This window comes from Trichosurus vulpecula, chromosome 1 (genome assembly GCF_011100635.1).
Source record: "Trichosurus vulpecula isolate mTriVul1 chromosome 1, mTriVul1.pri, whole genome shotgun sequence".
Taxonomy (NCBI): Eukaryota; Metazoa; Chordata; class Mammalia; order Diprotodontia; family Phalangeridae; genus Trichosurus; species Trichosurus vulpecula.
Window position 1 is genome coordinate 98,944,652 of NC_050573.1, and position 24,347 is coordinate 98,968,998.

The following is a 24,347-nucleotide window of genomic DNA, read 5'->3' on the forward strand; positions in this document are numbered from 1 at the left end:
ATATTTAAAAAAGATGCTTCCACAAGATTCTATCATACTGACTAGTAATATCAAAAGTTTTTCAAGAACACCTTTTAAAAAGTTCTCAAAGTACTAAGAAGGGTTGATTGGTGAAAATGATAGACATAGGTAAAATTAGGGAAACACAAAACTAACAAATTCAGTGTTAAATGTCTTATGCTCGCCAAAAAAAGTCTAGTGACCATTCAGCCATGTTTCAGGATAGTCATTAAACTATTTGCAAAACCTTCATTCAATAATTTCAGCTTCAGATGCTATATCTTAAATAGAATAATAAAAACCAATCAATGTTGCTTGCTAATTTAATGCCAGATACTACATGAAAGTCAATAACTTAATAAACAATTATTTTCTCCTTAAATATTTCCTGGGCACTGATAATGAAGTTCTAGTGACATGAAAGTGCTATACAATAAAAGATTAAAATTGTTAACAACAGAGGTATATATGTATATATATATATATATATGCACACATGTAACAGTGTTGTAAATAGGTTCAAAACTAGTTCAAAACAAAATTTTTCAGACTAAGTGTGGGAAGGTTCTTTGTAAGTTTTTGCAATATCACTTTCCTTTCCCGCAGAGAAGTACATTCATTCGTGCTTACTAGATCACTAGGCATTAGTGCAGCAAATTAATTCGGTAGACACAAAATTCCCATGAAAATCTAACAAAAAGCAAATAGAAAATAGAGTCTCAGTTTATTACGTTTTCATTTATACCTGCTACTTCATCTACTGTATGCCTTGGACATATGCCAATTTGTATGGTTGAAAGACAGGCATATATAAACACTTTTAACAAGCTGAACTGTATCCCATAGGAATAAATAGTTTGCTCTCACTACCCTGAAACTGTTTCCTCTACTAAGATTTCCTTTGCACAAAATAAGGGTCTATTAACGGAAAAAGCCCTGGACTGAGAACCAGGAGACCTAGTTTTAGTCCCAGCTCTGGCAATATGTGATTTTGTACAATTTAAGTGTCTTCTTTGGGACTCAGTTTCTTCCCTTAGCAAAATGAGGGTGTTACAGGGCTAGATGTTGATAATAGTAGTTCACACATTTACAAGCCTTTCTAAGGTTTGCAATGTACGTTCTTCACAATAACCCTATGAGGAAAGTAGTACAAATATTATCTGTTTTAGTCAGTTTGTCAATAAGCATTTATTAAGCATTTGGTAACTGCTAAGTGCTGGATATACAAAGAAAAGCAAAAGACAGACCTTGCCCTTGAGAAGCTCACAATCTAATGGGGAAGACAACACACAAAAAGTTATGTTCAAACCAACTATATGAAGTATAAATAGGAAATAAACAATAGAGGGAAGTAAACAGAATTAAGAGCTATGGGGTAAGGCTTCCTATAAAAGGTAAGATTTTAACTGATACTTGATGGAAGCCATGGAAGCCTGGTAAAGATGAGAAAGGAGGGCATTCCAGACATGGGGGCCCATCAGCAAAAATATCCAGAGCTGAAAGATGGAATGTCTTATTTATGGAACAGGAAGGGGACCAGTGTCACCGGACTGAAGATAGCACTGGGGAGTATAAAGTGTAAAACTGGAAAGGTGGAGGGTAGGGACTTGGTTATGAGTAGCTTTGAACACCAAATAGATAGAAGATTCTCTTCATTGCTGCAACAGGGTCTCTGGGGGAAAAGGATAGACAGAAGTTTTAGTAACAGTAAGGCTCACAAACTAAATTACATCAAAGAAAGGAAGAAACTTTTCCTCATACTATTACCTACTACCTCTGTGAAATACAATTAAAATCCTTACTTTGAATCCTGTATGAAGATTAATAAAGCATACCATTGGAGGGCAAACAAAAATACAAAATCTGCTTTTTCAAATGAGTGCATGTTATACAACTAAAACAAGACTGACATAATTTGGCTTTCCGGAATAAACGTCACCTTAAGATGGTTCTTGACAGTCAAGTAGCACATATATGTGACCGAACCAGCAGTTCTATGTAAAAAATACTATATTAGGCAATGAATGAATGTTTGTTAAAAGAATGATCCTGTCACACAAAGGGGTAAATTTAATTGAGTATTTTTAAATGTATCATTGCTAATGAAAAAAGGTAGCTGAAAAAAATTTGAAACTTTTTAAAGAAAACTGTGGTTTGGTAGAAGCAACACTAGGTTAGAAGTCAGAATTCCACTAAATCCTTATATGACCTTAGAGCAAGTCATTTCAACTCCCCATAAAATGAGGGTGTTGACCTTTCCTGAGCTCTTCCAATTTCAACATTCTATGATTCCTTAACTGTAAAAATGCTAAATCCTGATTTTCTCTTTCTTAACAGTATCTTTATCATAAAGTGTTGCACTTCACTCAAATTCCCGCCAAAATGCTTTGATCAGTTCAATTCTCCTGCCTTCGGGGAAAACTTAACCAAATGCAGGGTGGCCACTGGCTTACAGATTCCCTTTCAAAACAAAAGCCAACAAAGAATATCATGTCATTTATATGTCCAAGTGACAGCCCATCAGTGTTCATTTTTCAGAGGAAAAAAAAAGTGTACAGATTAACTCCTTCAGGAAAGTTTACTTATTTACATGTAATAAGATCTCTGGGCTTCTGGTTTTAATCTGTTGTTTGAAATCTAATTAGGATTTTATTGAGCAAAAGTTAATTGCATCACAGAGCATGGATTTAAGAAGTTCAAGAAAAAAAGTAAATAAACATCTGATTCAAAGCAGATATGCCACTATCTTCTTATTATCTCCCACAGAAGAACCCCTACTGTTCTACCACATTTAAACAGCACTGCATTGCTCTAATACTTGCTTAACAAACTACACTTTAGCAAAAAACCTTCTACTGTTATTCTAGTAAAATCTTATTTGAGTTGTTTAAGACCCTTCCCCAAGAGAAACTGAACTACTCCATTTTACTGCATATTACACATATCAGATGATCAATGTAGTATGTTTAAAAACGTTAAATGATCCTATGCTACAAAAGTGGTAAATAATGAATATTATGAATTTGTTGGTGTCCCTTTTCATTCCAGTGGTATGTATTTGCTACAAATTCTTCTAACCTCATCATGATTACAAAAATCCCAATCAAACCTGAACAAGTCCAGTAAAAAGGGACTACAGAGAACCTGGTATGCCAGAGCGAAGATAATAACTAATGTATTCACCAGATCTTAATTTAAATTCACTCAATTTATTAAGCAGGGACTGTGCTCTAGACGCGGTGCTGGTATGTTAAGGATAAAAAACCAAAGCAAAATATTCCCTACCCTAAAGCAGCTTCCGTTTTTCTTGGGGGAAGGAAGGGGCAAATGATCTTCACAACCACCTAGTCCTTAACCAGCTATTCCATGATACCTTAACCAATTACTTAACTACTTCTATCTTATTTCTTTAAATGTAAATTGGCCACTATGCACCTCAAAAGTGCTTTACTTCAGAAGACAAGCTTCCTTCCCTTAAGGAAGGAAAAGAGTCCATAAATTCAAGACTTGATCTCAAAATAAATGATATCACTAATATTCAGTTATTAAAGATAGGTTGTCATAATTTTATTGTTGCTTTGAACCATTACCCTTAAATCATAGTAATCTCTGAATGAGTTATCGGAATGTCTACGCCCTTTAAACCTAAAGCAAGAAATATTTTGCTAAAATATTATGTTAACTGTATTAAAAAACTTGCTAACTTGAATAAACCTAAGTATTCCACACTGCATGAAATAAAGAAAACATATGCTATTTTAAGTCCATAACAACATTTCTGCAATTTTAGTGTTCTTTATTGTGACTTACAGCTACAATGATTCTTTAACTAATAATTTTTTAATTCAAAAAGGTTTAAAATCATCTTTTCCCTGGTCAAATGACTAAGCCAATCTACATTCTGATTAGGTTACTAACAAGCCTTGTAAAATTAGGAGGTAAGATCAAAGGGTAGGGACCTCAGGAGGTCATCTAACACAAAACCCCTATTTTATATATGAGGAAACTGTGGCCCACAATGGTTAAGCGAATGGTCCAAGGTCGCTTAGGGAACAAAAAACAAAGTGGGAATTTGAGCCCAGATCCTCTGAGTTCAAATTCTACCCTCTTTCCAATGTGTCACACTGCTTCCAACTAATAACCTTTATGTTAACCTAGAAACAACACAGATGGGATTCTAAATAGTATGAGGAATCCTAATATTTGATGAATAGTTGTATCAATGCAAAAGGTTTTATTACTGAAACACCAACTGAATCCCCACTGTGAAAGCAAAAATATAACCTTCCTGGAACCAAACAAAAAAGACAAATTTAACCTTAACTATTTTTCCATTTTCTTTAACAACAAACAGCAAATGAGTATGAGTTGGCAGAGAACCAGCCACCAATCCATAGATTATTTTAGATAATTAAAAATAAGAGGTTATGTAATCTTATTTAATGGTTACTTGGCTTGAGCATAAAGCCATCAATGGCAATATTGGAGAGTTGGACTCAAATTATAATGTGTAAGGCATATTTGAAAATGTTTTTAGCAAGAGTCAGCATCCCCACCAGTAAATAGAATACAAAATATGCAACTTGCTGTCCATCTCCATTTGCCCTATTGAAAACAGTACAAGGAAGAAAAGAATTCATGTAAGGATTTCTTTCCCTTAGGGAGCCCCTATAATACTTTATTCGTTCTATAAGCATTTTATTACCTGAAAGTGGGATATGTGTCCACTTAGATAGACCAAATACCTAAAAAATGATGAAATACATGTGCTCTAATATTATCAAAACTCCATTTTCTTGATTTGCTATTAGAATGCCCCAGGAAAATGATATAAGACATACATTTACATTTTTCCCCAGAGGGATAAAAAGGGAATGCCAGAAAACACATTCAAATAAAATATCATTGATATCGGAAAAGTATTAAAAGTCAGCTCTTTGCCATTTAACATATGCTTTAAAGCACAAAATCCAATATGCATCTGCCATGTAAAATATTTTAATTATCTCTTCACTTTTCAAACAAGAACCAATTTTCCACCAGTCTGTCCCTCCCACCATCATCCCACTATACTAAGGGGAAAAACAAAATCCCTCAACAAACATACACAGACTCCAGCAAAACAAACTTCCCACACCAGATATGCCCCAAAATGCCTATCTCTCCCTGCATTTCAAGTCCATCACCTTTTGACCATAAGAATGATGATCCTATCCAAAATATTAAAGACTCCATCGTGTAGAAAATTCCATGACTTTGGGTCAGACTTGCTTCAGATCTTTGAGAATTTCTATGAAGTTAACTCAACGGTCATAGGGGGTGCGAATTAAGATCATAGCAGGGCTGTAAAAGCTGGGTAACATATTACTAAAATAAATATTAGTCATAAAAACTATCTAACTTAGCTAAGACTTGTTTATAAATTAGTGCTTCCATCATAGCAAAAGACTATTTTTTAAAAGTTGTAAAACATTCCCACACAACAGCTAAAAATCTAATGTGAGACTCTGATAAAGTGTTACAATTTTTTAAGCAAAGTCCCTCATGAACCATTATGTCCTCCAAAAAGAACATAAAAATCATGACAAATTATTAGAACAATAACTTTTAAAAATAAGTAGCACAAGTGCTCAGAGAGCACAAATTTCCAAAACATGTTCATCTTAAAATTGTAACAATAATTATTTTGATTTTTAGAGCTCTTAATATATGAGCTAGTTCCTATGTCACAGATTTAACCTTCAAAACACAGAAACCAAGAAAACCTGTGGCATCTTCATTCTCTACATGACTGTACAATCACTGCTGGGCAGATTCTACCACCACTGGTTCAAGTGTTGAGATTAAAAACAACTGACATGAAATAGTTTCCGAAAGCCACCAGCAGTTAAGAAAATAAAAACATTTTCACAAAGCCAATGACAAGATGATTCTTTGGGGTCAAAGTCAAAGTTTTCTAACTTTTGGGGAAATCCATATCCTTTTTTATTTTAAGATACTGAATTCAGTAATTGACTAGAAACTTAGGAATTATATAACAGAACATATTCATATTTTACTTAAAAAATAAAGCTCAGACAAATGATATATTTAGTGTACTATTTTTGTTCAGATATCTTATCCTATCTATGGTGGATTAAATCACACTTATACAGCAACAAAATACATAACATCTGGGTTCTACCACCCTCATTTAAATATGCAATTTGAGAATGGCAGTTCTCACTGGAATCTCATTTTTTTTTTTAGCAGGGAAGCTGACTAGTTTGGATAACTATAATTAAGACTACATAAAACTAGATAGCTATATCTAAGACAATTTAGAAGAAACACTTTCATATTAAGGCTAAGGTTTTTAAATATTAAATGCTGAAAATGTAGGTAACCTGGACTACAGCTTATAAAAAGTATTATGACAGAATAAATTTAGACTTGAAAAACTGACTCATTATACTTTTAGTTAAACAAACTTGTCTTGTTAACTGATTACAACCGTACTTTGATTAAGATCCTTTGTAAGAAAACTGTATTTTGACGGTAACCCAAGATGTCTGTAATGTCTCAGTTCACACAATACAAGGAAATTTTTTTTTTCACAAAAAAGACAGCCCAGTAGAGACAACAAAAGATTGATGTAAATCACAAAGGGGAAGGAGTACTGAACTCAATTGTAGAACTTAATAAAAAAAAAACTTAAAAATGGAAAATTTACATTTTCTTTGAGAATGTATTTGTAAAACATACCATTTTTAACATGCTCCTTTTATTACAGAAAAATATTTGCAAAGAACAAGAAATTAAGTTTCATAATCCAATTCTGTTAATCACCTCATAAAATATTCTTTTAAATTTCTTAATATTGCTAGTTTCACCTGAAGCCCTCCCAATCACTTCAAAAGTTATCTAAGAAGAAAATCCTACTCAGAAACAGTTGCAACAATAAAATAAACACAACCATTTCTGAAATCAACAGATTCAATTTTACAGAGACTACAACTGCCATGGCAAATCTTACACAACATAAAATACTTGGAGGAAAATTTATGCTAACATATAGAGAAGAATCAGTGACTCCAGAACCCCTCTTTATGAGTTTATTGGAGGTTATATGGGATTATGGTTATTTATTTTACTACAAAGCACAAAGGGCTGTGGAGAAGTGGACTGCTCGCTGAAGGGTTAATTCATCATTCATCCCTGCAGACTGCCTGAAAAAAAACATTTGGGATTAACACTGCCAGGGAAATTTCTGTCCTTAGCAGGTGTTATTCTCTCCAAAACCCCTTCTCCTCTTCTTATGCCTTCCAAGTCCCATCAAGTCCACACTGACCTAAGCTGAATTGCTACTAAAATGATACCAGAAACAATTTCCTCCCCGGATGTTCCAAACCCCAAGCACTGAAAACATACATCAAGAAGGTCTCCCTTGTCCTTAACCTGCTGTCCATCCAGCACCCTCTAAGTGGCACCCCCAAGGGTTTGGCCTTTAAATATTCCTTTCCCACTTCTCTTCAATCTCCATTCCAGAAAACCCTGGGCAGGGATGAAACGGAGATAGAAACTTCATCCCACTCTGGACAGTCCCAGACTGGTTGCTCTATCCTTAAACCTCATTAAAGTCTCTCCCCTGGGGAACCCCTAACTTCTTCATCCCCTAAGAACCTTCAATTTCAAAAACACATCTCCTCCTTCCATACCCTAGCTAGGAGGAAACAAATCATTCCCTTCAGTGAGTGTCCCCCAACAAGTTTTCCGTAACAAGCTTCCAGATTCAAGTCCCCTCAATTCTGTCTGCTCCGCCACCCAGCTTTACAAAACCCCTGCTACTCCAACCCAAGTGTCCATCCCCAAGATCTCTCCTAGGTTCTAAGACTGACTTTCCAATTTTCCCCTAGACTACTCTCCCAATTTCTCCTAAGTCCCCCAGGTTCCTCCCTGGTCCCGAGTTCCCCCCAAGCACCTCTCCCTGGTCCCCCGGCCAGATTTTTCCTTTCCTAAGCACCCCCCTACATGTTTTCTTAGTTAAACCAAGTCCCCCCACGAGATACTCACCATCCTCCCCCAATTTCTCCCTAGTCCTCTGACCTCCAAGTTTCTCCCTCGTCTCCTACAGTTCCCCAAGGATTCCCTTCCACCCCGGTGCCTTGCCCGAAATGCTCAGTTCCCTGTCCACCTTTGGGGGCGGGCGGGGGGGGGGGAGGCAACTGTCACTGTACACTCGTTAACGGTCGTCCCTCTTGCCTGGCTCCCCAATGCGGGGGGTGATGAGCTCAGGCCCGCCTTGTCCCGGGGATCGGGGGAGGGGTCGAGGAGGGCCCCTCCTCAGAATACTTACCTTGGTTCACCAGCCGCAGCGCGTGAGTGAAGGAGGGGTCCAGAGAGTCCTTCTCCGCCATCAGCTCGGGCAGGTACTTCTCCTCCATCCTCTTGGCTCCTTGCTCGCTCCCGGGCCGGCCCCAGGGGGTGGGAGAAGGACGGCGGCTCCGCCGAACGGGAGGCTGGACAGCAGGACAGGCGGGTGGGCGGGGGCGGAGCCCACCTTCTCGATCGCTCACTCTCCCCTCCGAAAAATGAAAAAAAGTATCGAACCCCCAAAGAACAAGGAAAATAAGGAGCGCGGCAACCGCACGCCCTTCCGCCGACGCCCGCTCCTGGACTCCGCAGCTCTCGTCCCGCGGGGAACGGAGAAAAGTGCCCACGGCCCTCAGGGGCAGCGGCCGAGCTCAATCCGGGCGGCCGCCCAGGCGGCGGAGGAGCCCCACCGGCAGCCGCCTTGGCTGTGCGATCCTCCACAGGCGACCGCCGCTACAGAAACTGCCGCCGCTGCTGCCGCCTCTCGGAACCCGGGCCCAGGCTCATGAAGTGGGCACCGTGCAGGGAGAGCGGAGGGAGGGAGGCAGCGGGGTAAGGAATAAAGATAAAGAAAAATGGCAAAGAAGAAGAAAAGCGCTGGGCGGAGGGGAAGACAGTGCCTTCCCCCTCGGGGGATGACAGCTCACCGCAGCCCCCTCCCCTTCTCTTCCCTTCCCTCCCACCCCCCAGCCCGAAGCCCCAAATCAGGCGCAGGCGATAGCCGCCGCCCGCCGGCGCTGCTGCTGCTGTTGCCGCTGCTGCAGCCTCCGCCGCCACCGCCGCCGCCTCAGCAGCTGCAGCAGGGACATCCACCCTGCGCGCCTGCCCCGCGCAGACTGAACTGGCCGCGCGGGCGCCCAGGCTCCCCCCCTCCCCACCCCTCCCCCGCCCCCAGTCGCTGGCGCCACAGAGCATGCCCAGTGCTGCCGCCGCCGTCTCCCCTAGTCCCGGTCGTGGCGCCTCGCCGCGCGCCGCTAGGTGGGCTTTCACTGCTTTGCCTCCGTTCTGTGTTCCGAGGCTCCTGGTTTTCGCCGCAGCCCTTGTGGAACGGAATGGGGGCCGGAGGGAGGGGTCGCGGAGACCTGGGGATTTGGAACGCTGGCCTTGGAGGCGCGAGAGGGGTGCTGCGGGTGCTGGGGTGACAGGGAGGATGTTCAATGCTTGAACTGAAGGGGGGACAACAGGCCCCGAGGAGAAGAGGGTAGTCACTGACAGTGTCCCCCCCCATGTACCCCCAGCAGAGAGCCGCCCTTTGATCCCCCAGGGACCCACTACCAGGATTCGGGGCGGGGGGCGGGGAATGACCTGATTTGGGAAGCCCCGTTTGCCCCAGGGCCGACTGGCACAGGTGCTTAAGCCCACTGGCAGGTGAAATTTAGGGGGTAAGAACCAGTGAAAGCGGAGAAAGACGTAGCTGGAAGAAGCAAAGATACTAGGTGATGGAGTTTCCTAGTAACGCTGTGTTTGCAGAGCAATCCCCTTTATTTGTCCTCCCTAGGCTGTAACCCCAAATTGGATGGGCATCACTCGCATCTTGTATTTGCGAGGAAATTATCCAGTACCTGCAGAGGGCACAATTGAGGCTTTTTGTCTTGCCTTCTAGCCACAGTAGCCTCAGAGTAGTATACTTAATAATAGGAGAACCACTGTGGAGGTCAACTCCATAAAGAGAAATGCCCTTGTTGGTGTCTTTCTCCACAGTAATCTCTCAAATTACCCCAAGTTGTCATTCATTTCACAAATAGAACTTTATGTGCCCAGGGTGTGATGAATAACAGCCCGACTGAAATGCCTGTATCTGGAAATAGAGTTCCTACAGATGCTGGTGGCATAGCTTCCCATCCACAACCTCTGACTAGCCTCTCCCCTCCCCAGCTCCCACCATTTCTCAGATTTCATAAAGTACCGGACTAATGGTATTGTCTGTGACTCTTCTTTCTCCCTCATTTTCACTTAGCCTGAGGTAGATTTTGAACACTCAGCATTCTAATCAAAGCTTGTTTGGGAATCCATGGGTATAGAAGAAAACACCTGAGCTTAAAAAGTGTTGTACCCCAAAAAGCTATCTACCCTTTTACTATCACTAGTAAGGGATCATTAATACAAGTTGTCACCTGCTAAGGCCATTACTCAAAACAAAACAAACAACAATAAAAATCCCTTGACCTGCTTTCAGTTCCCTGAAGTTTTCCAAACCTGGATTAATGCCTTCTCTAGTGGCTCTTCAGGCTGCTCCCTCCAATAGAAAGTGATCTCTCCCTCTGTACTATGCAGTCCTGACTGATGACCTGTCCTTCCTGGCCCATTGTTTTAGGCAAGCACCGAGCATGCTTCACCTCATTCCTTACTCTCAGGCCAACTCCATAGCCTAGCCAACTGCCTTTCTGACCCTGATTTACCTATTTGTTGCCTCACTCACCACCCCCAATATCCAGTTCTGAAACTCTGCCAGTTTTCCTAGAGGAGGTATGTCGTTCTTAACCCTTATCACTCACCATCCTAATAATTTTCAGGACTAAAATACCCTTCCCTGGCTATCCTTCCCTTATAAGTTACTCCCTCTATTAAAATGTAAGGTCCTTGAAGACCAGGAATCACTTTGCTTTTTTATTTATATTCCTAGTACTTAGCATAGTACTTGGCTTCATAAATGATTTTTTTATTCATTCATTCATAGTAGTACTTCAATAACTGTGTTGCAATACTGTAAATGAATATTAATGTCCACGAAAAGTAGCACAATGACTTCAATTCTCACTAAGTAAGGTCTAAGTGACAGATATTGGATCTTTTCCAGGGCAAGCTTTGATAGAGAACTGGAGGGAAGGGAGAGAGCACCAAGACAAAGTATGCTAAGGAAGGGGGAAGAAAGGAGAGCAAAAAGAGGTTAGGGGACCCAATGACAGCCTCTCCAACTTCATAGTTTTGCCCAGGGCCATTGCTGGTCTCATCTCGGGCCAGAATCATTTCCCATTTTTTTCCTCCCTTCTCCCTACATCATGCAAGCAGGCTTTCTGCAACAGTCCTTGAATCCCACTGGGCAGTTAAACATTTCAGTCGGTTGTACTTGAGACTTCTAGCTGGCTATTTGTTCTCTTATCTCTGCATTGTGTTTGGCATTAGTGTTCTGAAAGCAGCTGGGAAGGAGGGCTATACATGGAGAAGCTGTCGGTAGAGACACTGAATCTTATGCTCCTGACCCTCCTTTTCTTTGCTCCCTCCAAGAGGGCAGGTAACCAACAGTGTGTTAATGACCAGTCTCAAGCCCTTTGGGGAAGAAGGTGATAAATGTCTCATTGAGATGGCCAGAAAATAGTTTCCACCCACAAACCTGCCAAAGTTGTTGGCTGTGGGGCACCTCCCCTGCAATTCCCTTCTCACTGCAAGGTATTTCTGACTTCACTATGTTGGAGTCTTACAGGATTATATTATTGGCTCAACTCTGGGATGAGTATCCATTCCAGGCTTAATATGAATCCTAGTTTAGAAATGAATTTTTCCTATGCTAAAGACTGCATTTAGAAAATTCTGACTGTTGTATTCTCCTCAGATCCATTATGTTCCACAGACTTAATCTACCTAGAATTTAATGGAGAATTTACTTCCACTTCCAGGAGCCATCAGAGGGCACAGAAGATCACCTGCTTGTAATTTAGTGTTGGTTTGGTGTTTTAAACTCCACTCCTCAGTTACCACCTTATAATGGAACAAGTAATGGTTTAGTGTCAGAAAATCTGGATTCTGACCCTAGTTCTTGCCATTTACTACCTGTGTGAATATTAAGCAAATCACTTCATTTCTCTGGCCCTCAGTTTTCTCATTTGAATGAAGGCGTGAACCAAGGTGACCTGAACAGATCTAAATTTATGATATGTATAAATTTCTAGGTCAAAATAGAAATAGCTATATTTATAAAAATGCACTATAGAAGGGACTGTCCACATTTTTATAAATACTTCCCATTTTTTCTTCTATTTCAGAAGTATATAAGCTCCAACCAAATTTTCCTAACACCTATCAATTCTCATCTAACTTCTACTCAGAAACCAACTAAATTCAGTTTTTAAAAGTATCAAATGCATATATCAGATATAAAGTTTAGATAAGACATAAAACCTGCCTTTGTTTTGCTTGTAGCCTATAGGAAGGGGTATATATTACACATACACTTTGGGAAAATTCTGTAATTTTATAGAAAATCACTGTAGAAAAAAATACATGACAAATGCATAGAAGGTTGAAGAGAGTTGGTGGGGGAAGGGGATGTCAAGTGCATGACATGTAAAGAGGAATCTGAAAGAACCAAGGAAGCTTCCCCAAGGAGGTAAATTTTGAGTGGATGCTAAGGGATACATAGGAATGGAACAGGAGGAGCTGGAGGAGGAAGGAGACCATGAGTTCCATGAATCAAGAACCAGAGCATAAAATTAAGAGTCCTACATAAGTAACACAATTTGGCTGAAGTTTATAGTTTAAGGAAATAATATGATATAATGCTAGAAAGATTAAGTAATCTTAAATTGTGAAGAGCCTTGAATGCCAGGCTAAGGTGTTTGAACTTTAATTGGCAGGCAATGGAGAACCATTTAAGAGTTTTTGACAAAGGAATGAATACTAGATCTAAGGGATAATTTTCATAAGGAAGATTAGTTTAACAAAAGTAAGTATTTTGGATTGGAGCTGAAAGAGAGCAGTGGCAAGAAAGCCTTGTTGGGTGGCTACTGGAATAGTACAGGTAAATGGTAATAATAGCCTTACTAAGGTATTGGCAGTAGAAACAGAGGAGGTGCACAATATAGTATAGAGGATGTGTCCTACCATATGCAACAGGTAACGTACAAGCAAAATCCTTCAAACTTGGTAACTGATTGGGTATCAGCAATGAGGAAGAAGAAGGAGCCAAAGGTAACACCAAGATTTTGAACATGTGTAAATAGTGGTACCATTGAGAGAAATAGTAAAAGTTGAATGAAAAAATGATCTAATAAGCTAGGTTTGGGTTGTTGAGTTTGAGCTGCTGTTGGGTCATCCAAATGGAAATGTGCTATTGTAGATATTGCTCTAGAGCTCCAAAGAGAGCTCTAGGGGGTAAGAAATAAGGATTTGAAATTCTTCTGTAGTAAGGCAATAGTTGAATGACAAAGGAAAAAGGTGTAGGGAAAGAAGAGAGGACCAAGGATGGAACCATGGGAAACACCTGCCCCAAGGTTGAGGAGCTAACTAGGGAGACAGAGAATGGCCTGCACATATTTCAGGCCAACAATAAAGCCATGACATAAATGAGTTTGTCATGCAGGAAAAACACCAAAAGATGGCACAACCTTACCTAAAAATACGTCATTGATATGTGGGAAAGAAAGAAATCAAGAAGATGTTCTATCAGGTCCTTGGCTGTAGTCTGTTGGAAAAGAGATTATATTTTTAAGACAAGTGAAAAAATTCTGAAAATTCTTTATAAGAGATTAAGGAAGGACACTGAGAAACCTTTTAAAGTTCTCTGACCTCATAAAGCAGAAAACACTTCCATAAATAAATATCTCCTTTAATAAGGACTAATGTGATTGATCTGTTGTTCTCTCTTGCTGTACTGTATTTGTAACATCTCCTAATGTTACAGATGTTCAGTTTATAGAATCAGAGTTCTGGAAATGACATTGAGCAAACTAGTCCAGCCTGTTCCTCAGAATGGGAAAGGAAGGCCAAGAATGATTCAGAGATTTGCTTAAGATCACATTGTGAAATCAGCTGTAAGAGCCAGAATCTGGACACAGATCTCCTGACCTTTGGTCTAGAGCACTTTGACTATACCATAATTCCTAATACAGGAATACAATGTACCATACTCTAAATAAAAAAAACTCACAATTGCAAGACTGACCCTCTAAGCCTTTCACCTAAGTAAGTGGCAAGTTTAGAGGAGAGAGAAAGGGGGGGGAGGAGAAAGAGGAAAGGAGGGAAAGATAAGATAAGATAAATAAGATAAGATATAATGGGGAGATCATCAAATTCCTACTATGTGAATAAAAGCTAGAAGAACACTGAATTTGGAGTCAGAGGACAAGAGTTGAAATCCTAGCTCTGACAATTACTGTCTGCTTGACTTTGACAAGTCACTCTGGTCCTCAGTTTCCTCACCTAAAAAATGAAGATGTTGGACTAGATTACCTCCAAAAGTTTCTTTCAGCTCTAAATCTGTGAACCAAATCTTGGACAGAGGCATGCTCACTCTTCAAAAGAGATATGAGTCATATTGCCATCTAGAAAACTAAGTTTGCTAAGGTAAGTTTACTTACCTTATTTCATTTGATCCTCACAACCATGTGAAACAGGTACCATTATTATCCCTGTTTTACAGATGAGAAATCTGAGGCTGAGAGAAATTAAGTGATTTGCACAGAATCACATTCTGAGTGACACAGGATTCAAATCTTGCTGATGTCGAGTTCAGTACTCTCTGTGATGCAACCTCCTAAGTAGCACAAAGCTGACTCAGATTACTGGAGCAGACCCCAAGTTTTTCCACTGAAAGGGAGCTCCACCAGAGTCAGATGCATGAGATCTTGTAGGGTTTTAGTGCCCCACAACCTAACCCTTGGCCCCATTCCTCACAAGCCCTTACTGGTCTCCATAGACCATTATCCCAGCTCAGTGTTCACATTCCATAATTGTCACCCATCCTCTACTCCTGAATTTCTGCCACCAATCTAAATTTACTCCTTATTTTCTGTGATGACTGACTGCCTAGATGGTCTAACTAAACTCTCCTCCACCTACTAAGGAGTGGTCATCTCACTCACTCACTGTTCCAGCTACTAATGAAACTACAGGTATTGTACACACACCCCCATGTGGCCAAAATTGGAAATACACCCTGAAAGCTTTTAAAAATTGTTTACTCACTGCATTGTGGCATTTTTTGATTGGCAGTGGATCTAAGGGCTGTCTTGTGCTTTATGAGGGCAGCCACTTGGAATGAAGATGGATGGCATGGAAGGAGAGCAACTAAGTCTGTAAGATCTGTGGTCCAAGTCTCATTTTGGGAATAAGTGGGAAGGAAGGAAGGAAGAAAGAAAGGTAGGAAGGAGGGAAGGAAGGAAGGAAGGAAGGAAGGAAGGAAGGAAGGAAGGAAGGAAGGAAGGAAGCAGGGAGGGAGGGAGGAAAAGAGGGAGGGAGGAAAATGCTAACAGTAGAAATGGAAATACCCTTTCCTTTCAGAGCCATCTAGGCCACACAGGGGAAAGAATGTTGGCCCTCAGGTCAGGAAGTCCCAAGTTCAAAATTAGCCTCAAAAACTAAGCAGCTTTTTAACTCTGGGCAAACCATTTAATCTCTGCCTCCATTTCCTCTACTGTAAAGTAGAGACAATAATGGTACTGACCTCACAGAGTTACGGTGAGGATCAAATGAGATAATATTTGTAAAGTGATTAGCACAATGCCTGCCGCATGATAGGTCTTTAATAAATGTTTTTTCCTTTCTTCCATTTACAATAAACTTTACTATTCTTCAAAGACAAATTCCCAGAAAACTAGAAGAGTCTAAGAATGATAAACCATTGCTTGGCTCAAGAGGCTAGAACACTTCCATCTCCCTGTTCTTTATTCTGGCATATAGTTGGACCAGGTTTAGTCCTGGAGGTTCTTGATTTTAATGGAGGGTAGAGAAATGTTCCTTTTTCATACTCATAGGCTCATTACCTATTTCACCCAAGAGCTCCAGGAAAAAAGTATGTAAGTTTAAGTTTAGGCTTGTGCCTAGAGTATCCCATAAAAGAAGGAATAAAACAGGGTTCTCAGTGTGCAATATGAATCTGATATGGGGCAGGTAATTTATTATTACACGCAAAAGGAATATTGGACTTTAAAGACTTAGAGCATAAATGAACGAAATGACTTAAAATTTAACATGAATACTTTTACAATCAGCTTCGGGAGGCTGATGCTCCAAATTCATCAGAACATAAAGCAGTTTACATGACAACTAATTAGACATTTTCTATTTCATTTTGGCTAGGCTCTTACCAAGCAATATGTAGTACACATCAAGGTGGCAAAATGTGTCTGTCTTGGGCCCATCATCGTATTTGTTATATGGAAGTCTTCTTCAATGCAGAACCTTCGCTTGCTATCTGCTAGCTCCAGAAAGTGGTGGACCTTTCATCCCCATGAGGTAGTCTCTGGTCTTGGATACATTCTCAGGATAGGTACTTATTTGCCTATGCCCAGTAAAGAAGGAGAGAAGAATACAAACCCACAATCAAGTTTGCCTAAGCAGGACATGTGCATGGGGTAGGGCTTCTCACAAGCAGCTGCTCAATAAAGTCCTGCTAGACTCCTAACAAGAAAAGGAAGCAATGGTAAAGGGGTGAGTAGCTAACCTTTCTATGTCCAATCAGTTAATAGTTGCTCAGCAAGCATTTGATAAGTACCTAGAATGTGCTAAGCATTGTGCTAAACTGGGAATGCAAAGAAAAGTAAACAGTCCCTTCTGTTAAGGACCTCACAGTCTAATATCCAGTAAGTCATCAGCTTTTCCAGTTCCATAACCAATAAGAAGACTTTTCTCCATCTCACAGCATAAATTTCTGCTTCTATGGCTAGAAGTGCTCCACGCACGCATTATAGTTATCTGTGTACACATTCTCTTTCCCTACTAGACTATAAACTCTATGATGGAAAGGACTATGTCTTATGTGCAATTTCTAGTTTTCTAGCACCTAGCACAGTTCTTTATAACAGTAATTGTTTAATAAATAGTATCAAACAAGAATTCTCAGTAATTAGACTGTGTACAAGAGCTAAGCTTACCTACTGCGTGGTCCTGTCAATAGAGGATCAGGGAAAAGAGAGACCCTAAGTTATTCTTTGGCCGTATCACTGACTGTATTAGGTTTTTTCAGAGTCAGAATCTTCCTGAGCCTGAGTCTCCAGGTTTGTAACATATAAGTAACAGCGGCTGTCCTCTACCTATTATGCAACAGACCAATGAGTACAGTAAAAATTTGGAGATGAGAGTAGAAGAAAACCTTGAAAAGCGATTTGAGCTCTCTGTGATAGTCATTGTGTAAGTAAAATGGTTTATTATTTCCCCCGGAACTGTAATCCTCTGTTCCTTTACCCCCTGCCCTTAAAGGTTACATGCGATCGTGGACCATTAAAGCACTTGCTGTATTTCAACAATGAATCAAGTTATCCCTGCCTATCGTGATTTGTAAAGTGCTCTGATCTGAAAGGCCCTGCAGAAATGGAAAACATTATTGCAACAGTAATAAAGTGATCCATGTCCAACTTCTACCCTACTATTTCTTGTCAGAGAGCACAGAGTCTTACACAAAACAATTCCTCCCACATTAGCAGAAGTTGTACAATAAAACCACAGACATTGGAGTTCTGCAAAATTATCAGAAACAAAATATTTTTTACAGTGTCAAGTTACCTACACGGCTGGAATGGTTACCAAGGGGGTAATGAAGAATTCAGAGAACACTTCAAAAATAAAAATATCCAGGTCTCATATAAAAATGCCAGCTTGCACTTATTTTCTGCTAAGTTGGGGGGTGGGGGAGGAAAAAGAATTGACAGAGATCATTGTTTAAACCACTGAAGAATACTTAACAGAAAGGTGAAGGCTTACACTATGTGAGATTATTACATTACTAGATAAAATCTCTTTCATAATAAAGAAAAATGAGAGAGCTTTGTTTTAGCTGTTTGCAAACTACCTAAACATCTGCAGATTTTGGGGGTCCCTTTAATATCCACCAAATCTCACAAATCTCTTTTCTGTATTGCCAGCTCATATTCTTTACTATTTCCTTTCAGGTTTCATGCTTTGGTTTATTCTGTTTCCCAAAATCTCTGGATTCAGGGGGATAGGATATTAAATGATCTTGATGGGCTGAGGAAGGTTCAAAGTTATCCGTGACCATGGAATACATTTTTGGACCTGGTTTATAACATACTGTCTACCTTTTCAATGAAATTTTGACTTGCCAGCCATCCTCATACATTGATGATATACTTATCAACAGGGTACAAAATCAAGATTCATAAAGATCTCAGCAGGCTGGAACAATGAGCAGAAACTAAAAATTTGAAATGGAATAGCAAGAAAGGGAAAATCCTACAATGACTTCCATATGCCAACATTTAGATGGAGCTATGGTTCCCTCAGTGTTGGTACTCCTTCCACTCACTGATACAGATGATACCCATCCATGCCTTCTTATTCTGCATGATTCTTACTGGTGTCTTTCCATAAAATCTCCAAAGAGCATTTCTCAACCTGCTGTAACTCCTCTTGTCTTTCTTTTAATATTTTGGGAATTCAAGGCCTATGCATCACCCCCTCATTGCTTCTATTTGATCAGCCTGCCTCCTCTCCTGATCACATATTGTCTTATGATGTTTTTATATCACTTTTTGCAAGCAAGTCAGCATTAGTAATATGTTTTAGCCTTTTCACACCAACCATCTGTCCTTTTACTGTCCTTACAATGACCTGCAATTGTGATTCTGATGCCATCATTGTGTTCTATGATTCAGAGCCATATCTTACCACCAGAAAACTATTAATGTACATCTAATCTGGGTTTCTAGCCAATCTTGAAGCATTTTGCACCAAACTTTCCCAATTATTGGAGAGAATGTAGAGCAAGATCTAATGCATGAGGCATGAAGACAATCCCAAAGAGAATCATGGTGGGCAGGGACGGGGCAGGGTAAGGAAGAGTCAATCCTAAAGAGACTGAATCTATGCATGTCTCTCAAAGGCAGAGAAGAATGTCACTCTTCCCTCATAGATTTCATACCATTTTTTATTTTAAAAAAAGGCTCAAGGTAGCAAGTAGCTATGGGTCAAACGCACCGCCCAATTTCTCAAAAGCAATCCAAACCACTCTCTTCTTCCTATTGAAATCAGTTCAGTTGTGGGTCCATTCCATATATTGTTCCTAACCAAGATATGTACATTGGTAGGCTAATACAATAGGCTGCCCATAGAAATGCATGTCATATTCAGGACAGCGTGTATTCTTCATCCACTTGATTCTTGAGACAGTTGTTGTTGTCATGTTGTTCGTCCTTCATTTTTGAAGAGGATCTGTTATATCATAGGATGATATCTTGACTTGTTCATAAATCCAATTTAAGTGAGAGTCACACAAAGTCATTAGCCTCACTCTCTCTTCCAATGTGATCAAAGTCCAGTGGCAAGACGAAACTCAGGATGACAGGTGATGACCCAGGATGCAGGGAATAATCTTGGCATTTTTGATGTCTGACCAAGCTCTAGCTTGCTCCACAGCACCTGCTTTAGCTGACTTCATAGTCACTGGAACAAATTGTTCTCATCTGCTTATTCTGCCAGGGGAAATCTTTTCAAACTTGGGATAGGCATCCACCTACCTCACCAACAGGTTTGAGGCCTGTCAGTTATCCTCCACCTGGTTTAGCCTGTCTGCCAAGATGGTTTTACTGGGGTGTGGCCATTGTGCATGCTGCAGCTTCTCAGAGCCACAGGTAAAAAGTTGGGTGACAGGTGGATAAGCAGCCCTGAGAAAGGCTCAGTAAGCCCTCACTCCAGAGGTGCTAGTTTTCCCTCAACACCCTGTACATTCCTTTTAAGAAATTAGGGAACATTGGAAAAAACTCTATATTTGGATTGGAACATCAAGTCCTAAGTCTTAGATTGGTATTTACTCCCCATATAACCTTAGGTGATTAGTCAGTCAAATGTCAAGAAGCATTTATTAACCTCTAACGATGTGCCATGCCCTGGAGATAAAAAGAAAAGCAAACACATGGTCATATCTCAAAAGAAGCTCACATTCCAGTTGAGAGACAACATTCAAAAAAAACTGTACATATGAAACCTTTACAGTGTGAATAAGGTAATCTCTGAGGTTGTGACTAGCAATAAAAGATAGAGAAGTGAAAGGAAAGGTTTCCTGGAGAAGGTGAGATTTAAGTTCACTCATGAGTAAAGCCAGGGAAGCCAGGAGGCAGAGGAGGAAAAGGAGAGAATTCCAGATAGAGAGGATGGGCAGTGAAAAGGTAGAGTCAGACAATGGAATACTATGTTCATTGCTGGATCATAGACTACATACAGGGTAACAAAGTATAAGGAGACTGGAAAGACCGGGTGATGCTGGTTGTGTAGAGTTTTTAAAAACTAAAACAGAGGTTCTTCTATTTGATCCTAGAGATAAGATAATTGAAAGCCAGCAGAGTTTGAGTATGTGTGCATTGTGTGTGTGTGTGTGTGTGTGTGTGTGTGTGTGTGTGAGGGTGGGGGGGGGTTGGTGGTGATGGTAGGGGTATGTAATATATATATATATATATTATATATATGTATGTATGTATATGTAGTCAAACCTGTACTTTAAGGAAATCACTTTGATGATTGAGTGGAAGAGAGAATGGGTTGGGGGGAGAGACTTGAAGCAGAGAAACCAACTAGCAGATTATTTCAGTAGTCTAGGCATGAGATGATGAGGGCCTGCCTTAGGGAGGCGGTTGTGTGAGTGGAGAGAAGATGATATTTGCAAGATACACTGTGAAAGTAGACAGGGCAATAGATTAGGAATGTGGAGTAAGTGTGAGTGAGAGGTCAAGGATGACACAGAAGTAGCAAGAGGAAGTGACTTAGGTGGATGGTGGCACCCTTAGCAGTAAGAGAAGGTCAAAATAGTGGTGGATCTGGGGCAGGGGAAGATGATGGTTCTGTTTGTGTCATGTCGAGTTTGAGGTATCTACAAGACATTTAATTTTATATTTGATGATTTAAAACTTAGCTCAAGAAAGAGACTTGGGCTAGATACATGGAACTATATAGCAATGATAATAGAACCTAGGGGAGCTAATGAGATCACCAAGTCAAATAATATAGAGGGAGAAGAGAAAAAACCCCAGGGCATAACCATCAGGGACATCCACAGTGGATGTGATTGTGCCCTAGATGATGATCCAACAAAGCAGACTAAAGATAGGGAGAACAGATGGGAAGAATACCAGGTTACAGCAAGAAAATCTAGAGAGAAGAGAGCATCTAGAAGAGGGTAATTGATTTTGTCAAAGACTTCAGAGAAGTCGAGAAGGGTGAGATCAAAAAAAGGCCATTGGATTTGGCAATTAAATATCATTGGTCACTTTGGCGAGAGAAATTTCAATCATCGCTTTGCTCTGTGGGTCTCAGCTTCATCACTTGTTAAATGAAGGGATCAGATTAGATGACTTCTTATGTCTCTTCCAACTCTAAGCCTTTGATCTTGTATAAGATTCCCAGGCCAGTATCTTTTTCATCACTACTGGGATTTTTGAATAGCCTTTGAAGTGTTCCAGGGCTCATTGTAATGAACTCAATAGGAGCTGTCCCCCCTAAGTAAGATAACTGATAGAAACTCACCATTTATGTAAATAATCATTCTTTTATTTGGACTCTTCACCAGACATGTTCATGTCTGCTGAGAAAAAATATTGAAGAACACATGCCTCCCTGTTTATGCTTTATTTATTATTGACAATAGAATAGTTTGATCATAGGATCATAAATATAGAACTGGAAAGTATTTCAAAGGCCATTTGTTCCAACCTCTTCAGTTTACAATTAAGAAAACAAATGCCCATAAAGTGACTTGCCCAGGGTCACATAAGCAGTATCCATCAGTAGCTTTGTGGTGGTATCTTTGAGCTTTGCCTATCATAGTTTCAATATGTTCATGAGACATACTTTGTTGAAAGAAAGTCTTTGAGGTAGGGATTATTGTTTAAAAAATGTTTTTTATAATCAATAAACAACAAACAAAGCAGAGTTTTATAATCCAAATTAGGATTTTATAATCCATACATCTCTCCCAGTGATATGAATATGAAAATGTGGTCTGCTATAAAAAAATCATCATGTAACCATGAAACCTCAACTGCCCCCTTCCTATATTTTCTCCAAGGATAACCTTGATAGGTAAACAAAACATTCTCATAAATACTCATGCAAAAAAGACAAAGGATGATAAGAATTACACATTTTTTTTGCAGGGGGGAAGGCAGGGGAATTGGGGTTAAGTGACTTGCCCAAGGTCACACAACTAGTAAATGTGTCAAGTGTCTGAGGCCAGTTTTGAACTCAGGTACTCCTGACTCCAGGGCTGGTGCTCTACTCACTGCGCCACCTAGCTGCCCCAGAATTGTACATTTTTAACCCTATATGAACCTTGATGTAACTATTGGTGCTCTAATTGTGACATCATTGTCCATTTGTCAGGGAGCTGATACAATTCTGGAGAAACTGAATGACATAGAAACATTATAGTATATGAGGAAAAGCACTGATTCTAGAGTCAGGAAATCTGGGTTCAAATCTTGCCTCTGACACTTGTGTGACCTTGGACAAGTCACTTAACTTTCTTAGGTCTCAGTTTCTCATCTGTAAAATGAAGAGTTTGAATTAGATTGCCTTTGAGGACCGTTCCAGTTCTTGGTCTATGATCCATATTAAAACAGTTAAATGGAAGAATAATTGCAGGTTTTTTTCTCAGAAAATAGCATAAAGCTTTTGACAAAGTTTATATCATTCTTCAACCAAAGGAAAGTAGAAATATCACTTAATGATATACCCACTTTTCCTGTATTAAAGTGCTCATGATGAGTATAAGCAAAAAAGCTTTTGTGAAGATAGTTGCAGCTAATTGGCAACCATCTGTGTCAAAGGATGAAGTAGAGAAATACCACGAATAACCTGATAGAACTACCCGGAACAAGTCACAAATGCCTCATTGTGAATATAGGCATAGGAAAGAATAATGGGGGAAAATTGTTGAAAAGTAAGACCTAAAAGGGTTTAAAGCTTTATAGACTACCCATAAGCTTCAGACTTATGTATAATAAATGCTCCAAGAAAAGAGTCAGTAAGCACTAAATATGGCAGCCCCTAAACAACATTACAAAAATGAAACTGACAGTCTTAGCAGATAGAAAAACAACTGATTCCTGCTGAGTTATTTCTGAATCAGCTGTCTATGTGCAGTCCAACTACCAACTAGCTACAGTCAAAACCAATACCAAATTAGAAGAAAAGATCAAAATGAGAAGGCACTGAATATACTAACTCTACCACCAACCTGCTGCAAAATTTGAAAACAGCAAATAAATGAAAGTAAAATATTTCTCTCTGATCACTACAATTTCTTAGAAAACTTTGACATATTTAAAACAGTTGCCACAACAAAGAGGCCAAAGTATCCCAGAAACTGTCACAGACAGCAAACACTTGATCTCCTTGCCAACCAAAGAGTCCTAGAAGTCCACAGAAACATTAGTTTAGAATACCAGTTCATCTCCTAAACATTATGATGAAAGAAGATACAGGACTATAATCAGTATTAGCTCTTAATATAATGAAAAAACAGTGGAAGGGAAAGCAACTCTGCAGAAAGCATGGGAAGAGACCCAATTAATCTAGATTATCCCTTGAAAATTTATAAATGCAACTAGAAGGAACATAAAATAAATATGAAGTGTCACAATATCAAGTAATCTATTTTCATCGTAAGTATAGTGAATCACAGCGTTTAGAGTCTAACACCTTGAAATCCAATGTACAATTTTTAAAAAATGGAATTGGCACATAAAACAGGAAGCATGATGTAGTGAACAGTACAGCGGCATTAGAAACAGATAAGCTGGGTTCAAATTCTGTCTCTGTCAATTACTACCTGTCTGACCTTGGACAAGTCATTTAATCTCTCTGGTCTGAGTTTCCTCATCTGCAAAATGAGGAAGTTTGACTAGATGGCCTTTAAAGTCTCTTCCAACTATAAATCTATGACCTATGATTCAAAGAAGAATGATGTTGGGAAAAGTGGCTGTTTCTGACCAACCAGATAGAGAAGAAATTCATGCTATAGGCAACACAATATTAAAGGCACTGAAAGATAAGTTTTCAAGATATTCCAACAAGTTTAATAGCTTTACACAATACCCCAGCACTTGGCACAGTGC

General features: G+C 39.7%; 1 protein-coding gene across 1 annotated transcript in view; it reads right to left on the bottom strand.

Annotated features, from left to right (window-relative positions):
* Positions 1-9,190, bottom strand: part of KHDRBS3 (KH RNA binding domain containing, signal transduction associated 3) — a 273,510-nt gene extending 264,320 nt beyond the window's left edge. The window contains exon 1 of the mRNA XM_036748646.1: positions 8,336-9,190. Coding sequence (XP_036604541.1) covers positions 8,336-8,423 — 88 coding nt within the window. The 5' untranslated portion in view covers positions 8,424-9,190. The remainder of the gene's footprint in view (positions 1-8,335) is intronic.
* Between the last annotated feature and the right edge of the window lie 15,157 nt (positions 9,191-24,347).